General features: G+C 49.1%; 7 protein-coding genes across 7 annotated transcripts; 5 read left to right on the top strand and 2 right to left on the bottom strand.

Moving 5' to 3' along the window:
- Positions 1 to 162: 162 nt before the first annotated feature.
- Positions 163 to 1,107, bottom strand: N7517_011312 (phytanoyl-CoA dioxygenase family protein; the record flags this gene model as incomplete). The annotated part of the gene is made up of 1 exon (XM_056729035.1): positions 163 to 1,107. The coding sequence occupies one exon, from the start codon at positions 1,105 to 1,107 to the stop codon at positions 163 to 165; it is 945 nt and encodes a 314-aa protein (XP_056574850.1).
- Positions 1,108 to 1,632: 525 nt separating this feature from the next.
- On the top strand, positions 1,633 to 4,143 carry N7517_011313 (Het-C domain-containing protein; the record flags this gene model as incomplete). Its single annotated transcript, XM_056729036.1, has 3 exons — positions 1,633 to 1,859; positions 1,910 to 2,068; positions 2,124 to 4,143. 3 exons carry the CDS (start codon positions 1,633 to 1,635, stop codon positions 4,141 to 4,143), a joined length of 2,406 nt encoding a protein of 801 aa, XP_056574851.1.
- An 819-nt stretch (positions 4,144 to 4,962) lies between these two features.
- Positions 4,963 to 5,679, top strand: N7517_011314 (uncharacterized protein; the record flags this gene model as incomplete). The annotated part of the gene is made up of 1 exon (XM_056729037.1): positions 4,963 to 5,679. The coding sequence occupies one exon, from the start codon at positions 4,963 to 4,965 to the stop codon at positions 5,677 to 5,679; it is 717 nt and encodes a 238-aa protein (XP_056574852.1).
- Positions 5,680 to 6,580: 901 nt separating this feature from the next.
- Positions 6,581 to 7,126, top strand: N7517_011315 (uncharacterized protein; the record flags this gene model as incomplete). Its single annotated transcript, XM_056729038.1, has 2 exons — positions 6,581 to 6,789; positions 6,886 to 7,126. The coding sequence occupies 2 exons, from the start codon at positions 6,581 to 6,583 to the stop codon at positions 7,124 to 7,126; spliced, it is 450 nt and encodes a 149-aa protein (XP_056574853.1).
- Positions 7,127 to 7,884: 758 nt separating this feature from the next.
- Positions 7,885 to 9,798, top strand: N7517_011316 (fungal specific transcription factor domain-containing protein; the record flags this gene model as incomplete). The annotated part of the gene is made up of 4 exons (XM_056729039.1): positions 7,885 to 7,922; positions 7,985 to 8,690; positions 8,765 to 9,492; positions 9,555 to 9,798. 4 exons carry the CDS (start codon positions 7,885 to 7,887, stop codon positions 9,796 to 9,798), a joined length of 1,716 nt encoding a protein of 571 aa, XP_056574854.1.
- A 1,133-nt stretch (positions 9,799 to 10,931) lies between these two features.
- On the bottom strand, positions 10,932 to 12,305 carry N7517_011317 (uncharacterized protein; the record flags this gene model as incomplete). The annotated part of the gene is made up of 2 exons (XM_056729040.1): positions 10,932 to 11,735; positions 11,799 to 12,305. 2 exons carry the CDS (start codon positions 12,303 to 12,305, stop codon positions 10,932 to 10,934), a joined length of 1,311 nt encoding a protein of 436 aa, XP_056574855.1.
- Positions 12,306 to 12,800: 495 nt separating this feature from the next.
- On the top strand, positions 12,801 to 13,610 carry N7517_011318 (syntaxin family protein; the record flags this gene model as incomplete). Its single annotated transcript, XM_056729041.1, has 1 exon — positions 12,801 to 13,610. One exon carries the CDS (start codon positions 12,801 to 12,803, stop codon positions 13,608 to 13,610), a length of 810 nt encoding a protein of 269 aa, XP_056574856.1.
- Positions 13,611 to 13,655: the final 45 nt, after the last annotated feature.

A 13,655-nucleotide genomic window follows, 5' to 3' on the forward strand; every position in this document is an offset into this window, starting at 1 on the left:
CCCGAACCTTCATCTAGAGGGTTTGATCGAGTAGGGATGAAAGGGGGCCAAGGCCGCAGCTGCAAAGTCACACCATTTGTACATTCTGCCCTATACACAAGTCATAACTAGACCTGGCGTTAAATACAACAATATTCATAATTCCCCAAAATCTTGGAAAGTCTATCCCTGCAAAGAAAACCCAACCCCCTCACCAGTCCCCATCTCAACAAGATTAGCCCTCATCCTCTCAGCCCTCTCGCCAAGCCCAAAGGCAGCATCATCACGATGAACCCAAGCCCCGACTCCATGCTGCAGCACAGCAGTAGCCCGAACCTTCTTCTTCTCCTCGGCATCCTCACCCCCATCCCCAGACGCCTTCAACCCAAGACTGCCATGCAAAGTCAACCTAGTCTCAGCCCCACCCTCACTCTTCCCCCGATAAACTCCACGGTGCAAGATATTACTATTATAAAACACCGCATCTCCAGGTTGCAACTGAACAACCAACTGATCCGGCAACTCGGCCGCATAAGGATCCGCATCACGCTCGACCTGCGTGCGCGCACGTGTATGAGTTCCCGGCACAACAATCAGCGACGCATCAGGGCACAGCGCCAAGTTGTACTGGCAATGCGACTGACGGCCACCAGGTGCCTTAGCCGCAAGCTGGGCGAGTTCTTCTTCGGCGGTGGCATGCTCGGAGATATCGTCGCGGTGCCAGCGGAGCTCGAAATCTTTGGTTTCCGGCGCCACGAGCAGATTGAACAGTTCCATGACGAGCGGCTCGGTCTCGCTGTCGATGTTTTCAATGCCCATTAGCTCCTCTGCTACGGCGAGAATGGTTGGGGAGAAGTAGCATTGTGCGAAACTCTTCCGGCCTGGCATTTCGGGGTGCATTAGGTGCTGCACGCCCCAGATTCCGCCCTCCGAGGCGGGAGGAACGGTTGTCGGCCAGGGTGGGAATTGTTTTGGCACGGTGCGGAAGTGTGGCCAGCTTCCGGTGCGAGTTAGGGTTGTTGCTGTTGTGGCAATGTCGCGGTAGTGGGATACCTCGGTTGGGGTTAGGAGGTTGCGGACTACTACGAAGCCATCGCGTTTGAGGGCGTCTAGGTTTGGGGTGGCCATGGTAGAGGAAATTTATAAAACAATTAGATCTTGAGTATCTGAGGATCTAGGAAGTACCTTATCTAAAGATGGAATTTATATCTGCGGGGGGTTGACATAGGCTAAAATAACAATGCGACTGTCGCATTTTGGTTTTCTAGAACTTCGATCTCGATGCTACCGTGGATCTCGATGTGACCTCCGGTATTTTACTATTTTACATGTACACATCATACGATATGTATTTTATGCTCTACACATTGTGTACTTCATACTAGAGACTGAGGTAGTTTTAATTATAAATAATAACCCCCAATCAAACATAACAAACTATTTGGGTCAATGCACTTTCTTGTTTCAGAGGAACGTCATGGGCGCCAAGACTAAGCCAAGAGGTCAAACGGTTGAATCCTCTGCCATTTGATATTGCAATCTCTATTCCTTGGTAATTTGCTTAATTCTCTAGTTTCTACTCCTTCGGGATATCCGATATTAATCCTCTCCAATTTTGAGAAAAAATACCACTTTGCAAATATCACCCCCACCATGCCCCTCCTCCACGCGGGCTCCGCCCTGCTAGTATTGCTCCTGATACTCCCGCAAGTACACGCCTTTGGAGCTGGAAATATTGCCTCTATCTCCGCCGTCGAAGGCAAGAACTGGCGCCATGGTGATATCGAAGATGTTCTCAAGACACTGGCTTTCATCTCCGGCCACAAATGGACCTCCACTATGGTCAAGCGCGTGTATTTTGGTAACTGGTTGCGCGATTAGTGAGTTAGCCCACAATCGAAAGATCGATATATTCTGACTTCCTCTATAGCTCGCAGGCAATGGACGTTGGAACTCTTAAAAATCTGCAGGCCGATACGATCCGTGTTTTGGTGTGGGTCCTCTCATTCCTGAGCTTCGGCTATGCTACGGGTGAATTTGAGGTGACTTCGGATCGCTTGGGTGTTTACCGTCCCGAGGAACATATTGAGTAAGTCCAGCTTGAGCCTCTTGATAATCTATATGTGCTGATCGTCTTCTCGCAGTAACCCTAAAGACTATGCCGACAATGAGGATGCACGCCAATATGACAAGCGGTTGCGCCCACCTGTTCGTGCCGTCGAGCTCGAGATTGACCCGAGCACCGGTATGAAGAACTATATCGCCAACGAGAGAGGCGATTGGGCCACCAGCACTGCCTTTATCAAGTTCAGTCTGAGCCGCAGTATCCACTACGGACGAACCTACACCAACGGCGGACAAAAGAAGGGCAACGAGGAGGACCTGTGCGAAGCACTCCGGTGTCTAGGCCAGGGATTACACACGCTGGAGGATTTCGCCGCACACACCAACTATGTCGAGCTGGCATTGCGCGAGATGGGTTTCAAGAATGTGTTCCCGCATACGGGTACTGCCACCCAGATCAACCTTCAAGGACATCGCGTTTTCCCGCTTATAACGGGAACCTTTGGTATGGTCGATTTCTTCCATTCTGTGATGGGAGAGGCAAATGATCATTTCACTCAATCCGAGGTCAACGAGATGGATATTGCGCTCGGTAATGCTGAAACGAATGCGCAGTCGAATAACTCCCTTAGTGCCTTGACTGGGCTCTTGGGCAAGATCCCCGGTACTAAGGAGCTCGTCAGCGAGGCCGAGGGTCTCAAGAGGTCGTCGGCGGAACAAGAAATGGCCAACCGGAGCCGTAGTGCTGGGACCGGCTATGCACAATCTGCTTCCAATGGCTACGAGCGGTCCCGTGCGGAGCCAAGTCAGTCTTCAGGTGGTTCGAAGCCTGGTGCTGGGCTTGACGGCATGCCGGACTTCAACCCCCAGGAGACAGTAGCCAAGATCTATCCCATCCTGGCCTTCCGAGATAAGGTGGTGCGGAAATTGAACGCGATCATTGAAAAGATCCCAGGCTTAGAGTCACTCGTCGAGAAGATCTCCGAGACTCTAACCGTTTTCATCATGTCCCTCCTAGCGCCTTTCGTTCGACCTCTGATCAAGGCTGCTTCCAAATCCATCCAAAGTGGATCAGCAGGTGTCATTGATGCCTCTGGCAAGCACCAGTATGAACCGTGGACCGATCCCCACTGCACAGACCCCACCCACTCCTTGCTCTCTAAGGACCACTTTGCCAACATTCTGAATGAGCCCGCCGGACGGGTCGCCTCTTCAATCGTGGAGTACGTCGCGCCTCGCATTCTGTACGCTTGGCAACACATCGATGTCTCCGAGGACGAGGTCCTCAATGACTGCATGCAAGTCTTCCATCACCCCGCGGTGCGCAACATGCGCAATGATGCCCACCGTGCAATGTTTGAGGCCGTCGAGAAATGGGCCCACGGCCGCTCAGACCGCGGCGCTTCCCTTGACTCCATCCTCAGCTCTGAGGGTGTGAGATCCGGTCGTAACACCGGCGGAGTGAGCCACACGCACAGCGGTGGTCATGGTGGATTCGCGGCATTGGGTGGTGCCTCGCACAGCCAAAGCCAGAGTCATAACCAAAGCCAGAGTCACAGCCAAAGCCATGGACACGGTAACAATGGCGGACATTCATCTGGTGGATTCTCTTCATTCCTTCCCCAACAAAATCACCAGCAACAATCAAACAGCAGCTCCTCTGGCATGCCCTGGGACAAACTCTCCAGCATCCCCGGCTTGTCTAACCTCGGCAAACTCGAGAGTAAATTATCTAACTTCCTCCCTGGCGGTTTGTCACGCGATGTAAACGACGAAGGAAGCCAGCACAGCTCATACCAGAGCCACCAGGCAGGGGGTGGGTACAACGCCCCCCGCCCTCCTCCACAGCAGCACGGCGGATATCACCAGCCTCAACACGTACCTCAACAAAGTCACGGTTACCAGGGAAATCAACAGCATGAACCGCATTACGGCGACTCGCAGAATCCTTCGTCCTATAGACAGCAGGACGACCACTTCAGCCATCCACAGCCGCATGGTGCCCACAATGCCCCACCACACGGTTCGCATGGTGGATTTGGACAGGATCAGGGACATGGTCATGGTCACGGGCATGGACATGGTCACCCGGGTTACTGAAGATTTTATGATGAGACAAAATAAATTATTTGGTTGAATATGTGGATATCAAGTACAGATGGATGGATGATTGTATTAATAAAATTGGATGGTTGTGCTTGTGCCGGTTTGTAAGGCAATGGAGTTTGAAAAGACGAAAAGGTGGAGGATTCAGGAAACTTGGGGTTTGTACTGCATTTTATAAAGGCTTGTGTGAAAATCTTGACATTGAGTCAACTTGGGCTTTCTTTGAATCTATATGAGCTGTTGGGGTTCCTCGGATATCTGGGTTATCACCAAGGTCATTTAGTTGGTTAGGTTCTTCCTCAATTAACGGCTCTGTTTGCTTTATTTCTTGCCCTAAGATGCTGTCTCATCATGATCTTATACCGTTTTAATTTCATAAAATAAGTATACAGAGTTCAGATGGTCACCTCCCTTGCAAGTTTTGTATGTCTCTTTTTCTCTGACCACCCGGTTAGAGAAAAAGGATTCTTACATTTTCCGCAAGGCTTTATTGGGTATTCTGGGCCTCGTCCAACAAAGGGCAGATTTAGCTCTTTGGCAATGAAAGTATCATTTATTTTCCTTGTATGACTTGGCATAAAGAACCATTTAAATGCCTTTGATCTTTTTATGTCTAACAAAGGCATTCTGTCTCGGGTCCAGTGCTATATGCCCCAGACTCTCTGGAGCAGTATAAACTCTTCTCTCTTCGCTCCAATAACAGGAATTCGCTCACATCGGTCTCTTCTCCGCCACTCCCAAGTCAGACATCCACATTTAATCCGATACCCGACTACGGCCCGATTGTGTGAGTCTTGCATCCCATATATCATCATGTCTAACGATGCTCACAGGTGGGAGCAGGTTGCAGAGCTCTACGGTGGACCAGCCGCAGACTTGCAGATCACTCCTCAGGCATCTGTAAGGTGTTATGTGGGCCAGTTTCTTGGTACTTCCTGGCCATTGGTTACAGTTAACCAGTGGATTAACGAGAACCACATTATCTGGACCCTCTGTGCCGCCCTCGCAGCACATAGCCGCGACGACGACTGGACACGCACATTTGAGAACAACCATCGTGTCCAGTGGGATCGGATACAGGCGACTGTAGAGAAGGCCCAGGGTGTTGACCGGTTTCTGCTAGATATCCCACCCCCGCCTTTGCTGCTCGCTGTATTCCGAAGCACCAGTAGGTCTCTGCGCCAGAACCACGCCATCATGGCCACACCTGCTAGTGTATGTTCCAATGGAGGCCTCCTGGACCTCTTGCGGTTTCTCTATCACGGAGGATTTACCTCGACTGATGTCTTCATCGTAGTTCTGTATGACACGGAGTTTACCGGTTTCGCGCCGGTTTCGCCTCCGTACGCTGCCCTGGGATTGCCAGACCCGCATGTCGATGTGCCAGTATTGCACCTCTCTCGTCCGGAGGAGGATGTGCCCACTCTGCCTTCTCCTCCTCCTCCTCCTCCTCCTCCTCCTTACCGCGGTATCACTCCACCTCCACCTTACCGCGGTCCATCTCCTGCTCCTCCTGGTTATTCCCCATGATGGCGTATAGCACTGCTTTTCGGGGGGGGGGGGGGGGGGACCCTATATGAAGCCCATCGGATACTAGCAGTTCTATTCTCGGGCTATTATATGATATCGGTAGCTTTAAACCCTACCTACAATAGTTTCCTTGGCTACAGATCTCCTTTATAGAATGAATACAGTTGGTCTTTCGTTAATTCTCTATATATATGATACTTGTAACCTTGGTCTGGGATATTAAAGACTTGACTTAAAAGATATCTAACATTGTAGGTTTCCGCGTGTATAATGAAGCGCACGGGCTAATTTGGGTACGGATGGCTTCAGGGCAAGTAGCACAATGCGCAACCTAACTTTGAGTTCAAGCTGTGGTTTGTTGGGTCTCTATATCTAAAAGCAAATATTTAGGGCAAGACAACTAATGTCACAAGACTTTATCAAGAGAGTATACATTTTATTCTAATACCTAAAAATAATAGAGGGCTGTGTAGACTGGTCGCCTGATGCTAAAAATAGCGGAAGTCAATAATCGCGTGTGGATTTGATAATGAAATAACTTACAATAAGCACAGATGAGAGTCAGTTAAAGGCCAATGCGTACTACCGAGGGACTTTGTTTGAACGGCAATGGCTTATCATTCGATAATCTGGGGATCCAAGTAGGTTTGCCCAGCTGAGTTACAATAACTTCAATGTAACTATACGTCAACATTCGGTCATGGTCTTGATCCTACGTGTCTATTTCTCGTGTCCATGTCTCAGTTGAACTATTCAACGAGTATATCTCCAACAAGTACGGAGTATATGTACAGGACTTGAAGTATAAGAGAGTCGTCAACGCCATCGGTATACCTCCAACAGCAGCAAAGATCCAACCGCAACACCAAAAAAACAAAGCAACAAACATCCGTTCAGAAAAATGAAGACCCTCTCAATGTCCGCTCTCGTCCTGGCGACTGCCACCTTCACCCTCGCTGCACCCAGCCCTATGGTGCCGGCCCTAGAGCCACTGCAACTTACAAATCTCAATGCAGGCATCTATAGCACAACACCCCCAGCAACATGCCTCCTCTCTTTCGCTCTCAAGGATCCAAACACGAACACAGACACCACATGCTCTGGTTACTGGTATGTTCCAATCTGTCTTCCAGCTTTCTTCTCTGTGTTTAGGCTACCCTATAGACCCAAAGTCAAACGACGTAAGTGATACTAACTTTTAGATAGGTCAATCGGTATGGCTGGAAATAAGACCTACAACTGCTCCGACAAGGCATACCAGCTCCACCTCCCAAATGGAATCTATGATATTGAAAACTTCGATCTGGGTGTCTCCCGCGCAGACGGCTCTCATTCTGGACGGTCAACTGTGAGTGGTGACTTGTGGAAATGCGAGAAGCAGGAGTATCCTAAGGCACAGTGCAAGTGGGATGGTATTTTCAGTCTCGATCTGGCTTCGCCTACTTGATTGGAGGTTTGGGGTATGGCATTAGAACTGGACGGAATGTGTAGATATGTGGGCACGCTATTTCAGTTTATTTTTGTTGGTCTCATTTGACTTAGTCTAATTGGTATTATCTCTCGCCTTGTTGCTTTCAAATATACTTCGATTGTTTTCATTTCCTATCTGAGATAATAATGTAGCTGATATAAGATCCAGCAACAGGCTCAAGAGATTTGCCCTATCCGTAATGGTAAGAGCTAAAATATAAAACGAACAGTCTAAAGCCATATCTCAGGAAAGTTAAGAACACTAACACTCTACATTGAAGGCCAAGTCCATCGGGCCAAAATGCCCGCTGACTCATCTCACCTACTTCTTGGCGTTGCATACCCGTGGACACCTAAAAAGGTCTTGGCCTCCAATTCCGTCGATCTCAGTGGTTGCAATCAAAGTGGATTCTTCAGCGCATCGTATAGGCTCTCTGATGAAAAGCTTGATGAATCAGCGGGGATGAACAAGCTCTTACCCCGAGCTCCAGTCACAATTGCCCCTGTGATGACCGAAAAGGCTTCCTGACAACTGTAAGGAGTATTGCGATATTACTTTATGGATGATGCTACTGGCCCACGGGGCGGAAAGGGGCGGAGCGCATGCGATCTATGCCGACATCGAAAGGTAAATAATATCCACATTGCCTGTGTGACAGCCCCTAATCCGATTTCACAGATCCGCTGTGATAGAAACCAACCGGCCTGCGAGAATTGTCATATTGCAGGACTACCATGTACATTCTCTCAACCTATATCCCAACATCGGAAAAGTACCCGACAGTAAGACTCTATATTATTGGCCCCTATTTACCAAACGCTTACGGGTACACAGGGAGCTTGCCGACACCAAAGCTCGGGTTCGGGAATTAGAGACAACCCTGCTCGGACTTAAAGAATCCACAAAACAAAGCCACAAAAGGCTAGCTATCCCTTCTCCGAGCAGAGGCTCTTCTCCGGCGTCGCCTAGACCCGTCTCTCAAGCGCCTTTGTCTTATTTGCCCGATACTCGTGATTTCGATACCGCATTAGCAGCTTTCCAATGGCACATCTCGTATTGTGGGCTCGGGAGTCCTCTTTCGACCCAAAGGGCAGCTTTTTACTCTCTCATTGAAGAGCAAACAGGTTGTACATTCAATGTGGATGAGTTTGCTCATGAGGTCACCCAATCTTTCAATTCACAGCAGCTCAAATCGACCAAGAAAGTGATTGGAATCAAATGGCCAGAGTCTGCTCTAGTCCAACAGTGTTTGGATTATTTTGATAAAAATGGGCTCTATTCTATATTTCCAATTGTCGATGTTGAGGCCGTGCAGATTCTACTCAATGCAAATGTCTTAGACCGGCCTCCAAACATGACCCGTGCTGCGAATCGGGCTTGTCTAGTTGCTTTTGCGGCAATGATCACCCATATCCACCGCCATGAGCGAGCTTTCGCCGGCGCTGACCCGGATGCTTATCTGCAAGCAGCGCTAACGCTCCTTCCTGAAATGTTACTGGAGCCCCCTGATTTAAGAACCTTGGAAGCGGTGACAATATTAGTAAGTTCTTCGCGTGGTCCCTCGGGGGTGGATCCCATACTTCCCATGTCTCAGACGCTTATATGTGTCCATAGATGCTCTATATCACCCCTCTTGGTAGACCCCAGGCAGGAGAATTACTTCTCGGCATCGCAGTGCAGCTCATCTATAACCTCGGGGCAAACAGAATACAAACCTCCAATGAGATACACAGGACAGACCAGCGTAGCCAACATCTCCGAGCTTTGTTCTGGCATTGCTATGCCATCGACAAAGAATTCTCTATCCGAAAATCCCAGCCACCCTTGATAAACGATGCCGATTGCGATCTAGATCTGCCTACAACATACGCCCAGGAAACCTCAGCACGCCACTTTTATATGAAACCCTTGTCATCCAAGGAGCTTCTTTTCCCCTCGGACCTCCGTTTTTCCTTGCTCAAGTCCAAGATCTTCCGGTTACTTTACTCGGTGCACAGTCAGACACTACCAGAAGCTAGACGCGTTCAACATATCCGTGAACTAGACCAAGAACTGAGCGATTTGAAACTGGGGTATCCCATCGACTGCCGGCCGGAAGCTTTCGCCACCGAGAGCGCACCGGACTATCTGTTCCATGATCTTAGTATCCGCGGTGTGAATATCCATTTGGAATATTATTACTGCCTCGGAAAGATTCATGGGGCGAGTAGCTCTTGCAGTATACCTTCTCCGCAGAATTGGTCGCCTCTCCCGTCTAGCGCAGAGCTGTGCTTTGAAGCTGCAAGGTCTTCCCTGATCTACATCTGGCGAGTCCGCCAATTCGTGAATGATCATACGTTCTGGTAAGGAATTATACACCTTCTCCTACGTATTTACACTAATTTGAGTTTCTTCAATATTCCAGGCTTCATGCGCAATTTCTTCTCACAGCCGTCCTCTCGGTCTTCTGGTATCTTATCACGGTTCCAACTTCGCCTACCTTTACAAGGGATCTCAAGACCTTGGAGGATATTGCAGGGCTATTGGCTCATCTCAATAAACCGACGGATGACGGGCAGACTTCCCCACCATTTTATTTATCACACGCTTTTGTTGAGAGGTTGATCACACTGGCGCAGCATTCGCGACCTAGAGTTGCGGGCACATGATAGGTTTGCTCAATGCTTTCACTTCTGTTGAACGTGGTACTGTACATACAAATAATGCTAGTGCACTTTGTGACTAGGCCTGTAACGTTGGATTAATGTAGGAAACGTCTAGGAGCGTATATGTAGATGGCCAATTGAATTGATCTGCGCTATTGAAAATAGATAACATTATCTATTTATAGATGAAGTGCTTGTAGCCTTTAAGTACAGATGTGGCTTTGTCCTTTTTATCCGGCATTTTTCCACCAATCCCTGTCGTTGAAGTATACATCTCCTCTTCTCCCTTGCATATTCCATTCACCTTGCTCTTCTCTTTATCTCTCTCTTTCCTTCGTCTTTCTCTTCGTCTTTCTCTTCATTCTCCTCTCTTTCAATACTACACGACTTTACCCCTGACAGTGATAGGCAACTCCAGTTGCCAAGTGACGGCATACTATCTAAAATATCCGAAGCTGAGAATTCAGAAATTATTTCGAATTCGCCTTTTACAACCAGACTTTGCATCGCAGCTTGCCTTGACACCAACTCCATTGAATAGGGGAACTATTATAATCTCATTGGCATTATGATACATTAGTTCGCTCTTCTCTTTAACAGCCCAGCCGGGCTAGCTCAATCGGTAGAGCGTAAGACTCTTAATCTTAAGGCTGCGGGTTCGACCCCCGCGTTCGGCTATTCCTAAAAACCAAACCTGAGATTTCTTTTTTTGCTCTTACATTTTTTTCAGTTTAAATAGGATGGATGTATAGAGATGGATAGCTATTACCTTTTTTAAAGCTTTGCTATGGCTGTTGAATGATCTATAAATCCATAGATATCTAGGTGTCTGCCATGGTTCATGCTAAAGAGTCGCCTGAAGAACATTTCTCTTTTATTCTGATGAACAGGTAATTGGCGAGATATATATTTGGACGTGACCAAGTTTTCTTAACTCCATATTCGAAAATTTTTGTATCGTTTATTGATGCAACTAGAGCCGTTTATTTCCTCTCATCTATGTACAACACGGCCCTAACACCAAGAGAACTCAATCATCAGTCATATCATAAGGTACAAGATACACACGAAAACCCCGAAACCCCCTTGTATCAGATGGGGAAATGCAGCGCCTCAAATTACAGCTAAACACACTTTCACAACTTCGTTCCCTCGCGCCCACCGTCACTGGGACGCCTAGGCCGCATAGGCCCTAGGGTCTGACCAGCAGCATGGCTCGGCCCAGCCGCTGACGATTCGTTGTCCGTAGTATTGGTGCGAACAGCTCCTCCCCGTGTCCCTTGGTGAAGGCGAGGGTTCATGAGCCACTGGACCTGCATGCGGACACTGTTGACTGCCGCATTCGTGTGGGCTATATCTTCCTTGATGCGCAGGCATTCATTCATGATAGCCATGCTGGCGCGAGCATCTAAGTCTGTAATAGCATGCGAAAGTTGGCTGACCTCTTCCCGGAGAGATTCGTGTAGCGAGAGCAAATAGGTTGTGGCATTGGATGAAAATACACTCGCAGCGATGTCTGCAGGATCATCTGTGTGAACGTCGGCACGAGCGGAGGATTGCTGCTCTCGGCTAGATTGGGTAGCGCTATTACCGTTCGCACCTAAGCGGGTGGATTCGACAAGAGTGGCCCGAATGTTTGCAAGCCCATCCTCGAATATCTCATTTCGCTGTTGCAGATGCCGCATACTTGATTCAAGGCACTTGAGCCGGGTATTTTGAGTCTCAAAGTATGGGCCCATTGCGACTATGGGACAGCTTTGCTCATGTGCTGCAATGTCTGCCCGTCGGATTTTAACTGGACATGCGTACTTGGATGCCGTGCAGGGAATTGCAACCTCCGGACATGATTCAATGTGCTCCCGTAGTCCCCCTTTAGTGACAACCGTTTCGCAGTCGACACATGTGACTTCGAGAACTGGACAAAGCTCTCTCTCATGCTCCTAGCATAGGCGTTTCCGGTTAGCATCTATAGGATGTTTAAGAAGTTTAAAAGCGAAACAAACCTCGTATTCATGCTCTAACACATCTTCTTCGCAATTAGAGCACCGTCGCACTCTATGAATACACTTCTGATCCATCCCAACGTCCTTACTTCTTGTCATCTGATCGCATGAAGCATCCGGGCACGGCAATAGCCGGTACCCACAGTACTTCTCGACATGCGACTGGACATGGCCCCGGGGTATAATTTCCTGACAGCCCTCCGTTATCAACGGACATCGCACTCGGATCTCGTCGCACATGTTGATCAGCAGGCGGGGCACGCTAGCCGACACCTCCTGGGTGGGATTTCGGCAAGAGGGACACGGGAACTCCTCCGAGTCGGCCGAGCGGAATGTGGTGATAGCCGAACTGAGGCAACTCCCACAGAAGACATGGTCGCATTGTAGACGAACGGGTTCGACGAAGGGACAGTGGCAGATCGGGCACATAAGGTGCGAGTCGTATTCGGAGACGAGATCAAGGCTGCGAAGGTCGATTAGCTCGTCGTGGTCGCGGCTTTCCTCCATTGCTAGAAAGTCTTGTAAATTCATATTGCGCGGACCTTGAGCCTATCACAAGGCCTAATAGATAATGCAAGGTACGAACGGGATTTTATTCCCTATGTTGTTTGCTTTGGAATGCGGAATCGATGCGCTGGTTCATGCAGCTTTGCGCTAGATACGGGTAGACCGAATAATCCAGATCCATGAGGACACTCAGAAAACCATCAGTTGAGCGATCGGAAGCAAATGCTTGCAAGACATAGACATGTTAAGATTTCCGACCTGAAGACTGCGGGGAATCAAGGGGAGGAGGCAAAGGCGGAAAGCGGTTGATCCGCACTTGTTGCCTCCGCTTGTGATCTCTCGTCTTACCATCTCCACCTTCAACTTCATAAACATCTCAACAGTCTGACTTTATTCTTGCTTGGCTGATCGGAGGTCTTTCTCCGTATTGACCGTCCAAACGCCTACAATTTATACATCTCAGTACCCTGACATTTTGATCTCACACACCTCATCATGACGAACCCTGCCCAGCTATTCCTACTCGCCGATCACATCAAATTATCCCTTTTGGAGCGCGAAAGAGCAATCTCACTCGATCTCGAGCCTAATTCCCAAGATGGAGAGATCTCCATGTCTCTCGAGTCCCTCAGAGAGAGCATAGAGGCTCTGGAAGCCGAACAAATCCGGCTAGCCGATTCGCACGACAGCGCAGGCGCCGCCGCTCTGAAAGACCAACTCAGCCCCCTCCAAGCGCAATACAAAGATCTTTCGACCCAGTTTTACGGCGTAGATGGCGAGCCATCGGGCATCAACACGACGCAGGCGTCGAAACCAGCCACCCCCGATATCAAGCAGCCAATCCCCCAACACCCACCTTCCAAATCCGTCCGCTTCATGGACAGCTCCGCCACAGCAGCAGCCGTGCAGGATGAGATCGATGAGGAAGACGAGCGCAACCGCAGCAATCTCTTCCACCCATACCGTGATGAGCCATCGCCGCGGCCGGATCAGTCAAACATGGACAACCAGCAGATCTACGATCACCACGCTCAAACCATGCGCGACCAGGATGACCAACTAGATCGGCTGGGTGAATCAATTGGCAGACAGCACCAGCTGAGTATTCAGATTGGAGATGAGCTGGATGGCCACGTTCAACTTCTGGATGGAATGGATGGGGATGTCGAGCGCCATCAGACCCGACTGGACGGTGCTAGACGGCGGATAGATAGGATCCGTCGAAAGGCGGGTGATAACTGGAGCATGATGACTATCATTGGATTGATCATTGTTCTAGTCATCTTGATCGCGATCCTGAAATGATCGATACGGGCGGATGATTGGTGATTGGTGGCTGTTCTTTCATCG

The sequence above is a fragment of the Penicillium concentricum genome (genome assembly GCF_028827145.1).
Source record: "Penicillium concentricum strain IBT 3081 chromosome Unknown utg000006l_segment0_segment0, whole genome shotgun sequence".
Taxonomy (NCBI): domain Eukaryota; kingdom Fungi; phylum Ascomycota; class Eurotiomycetes; order Eurotiales; family Aspergillaceae; genus Penicillium; species Penicillium concentricum.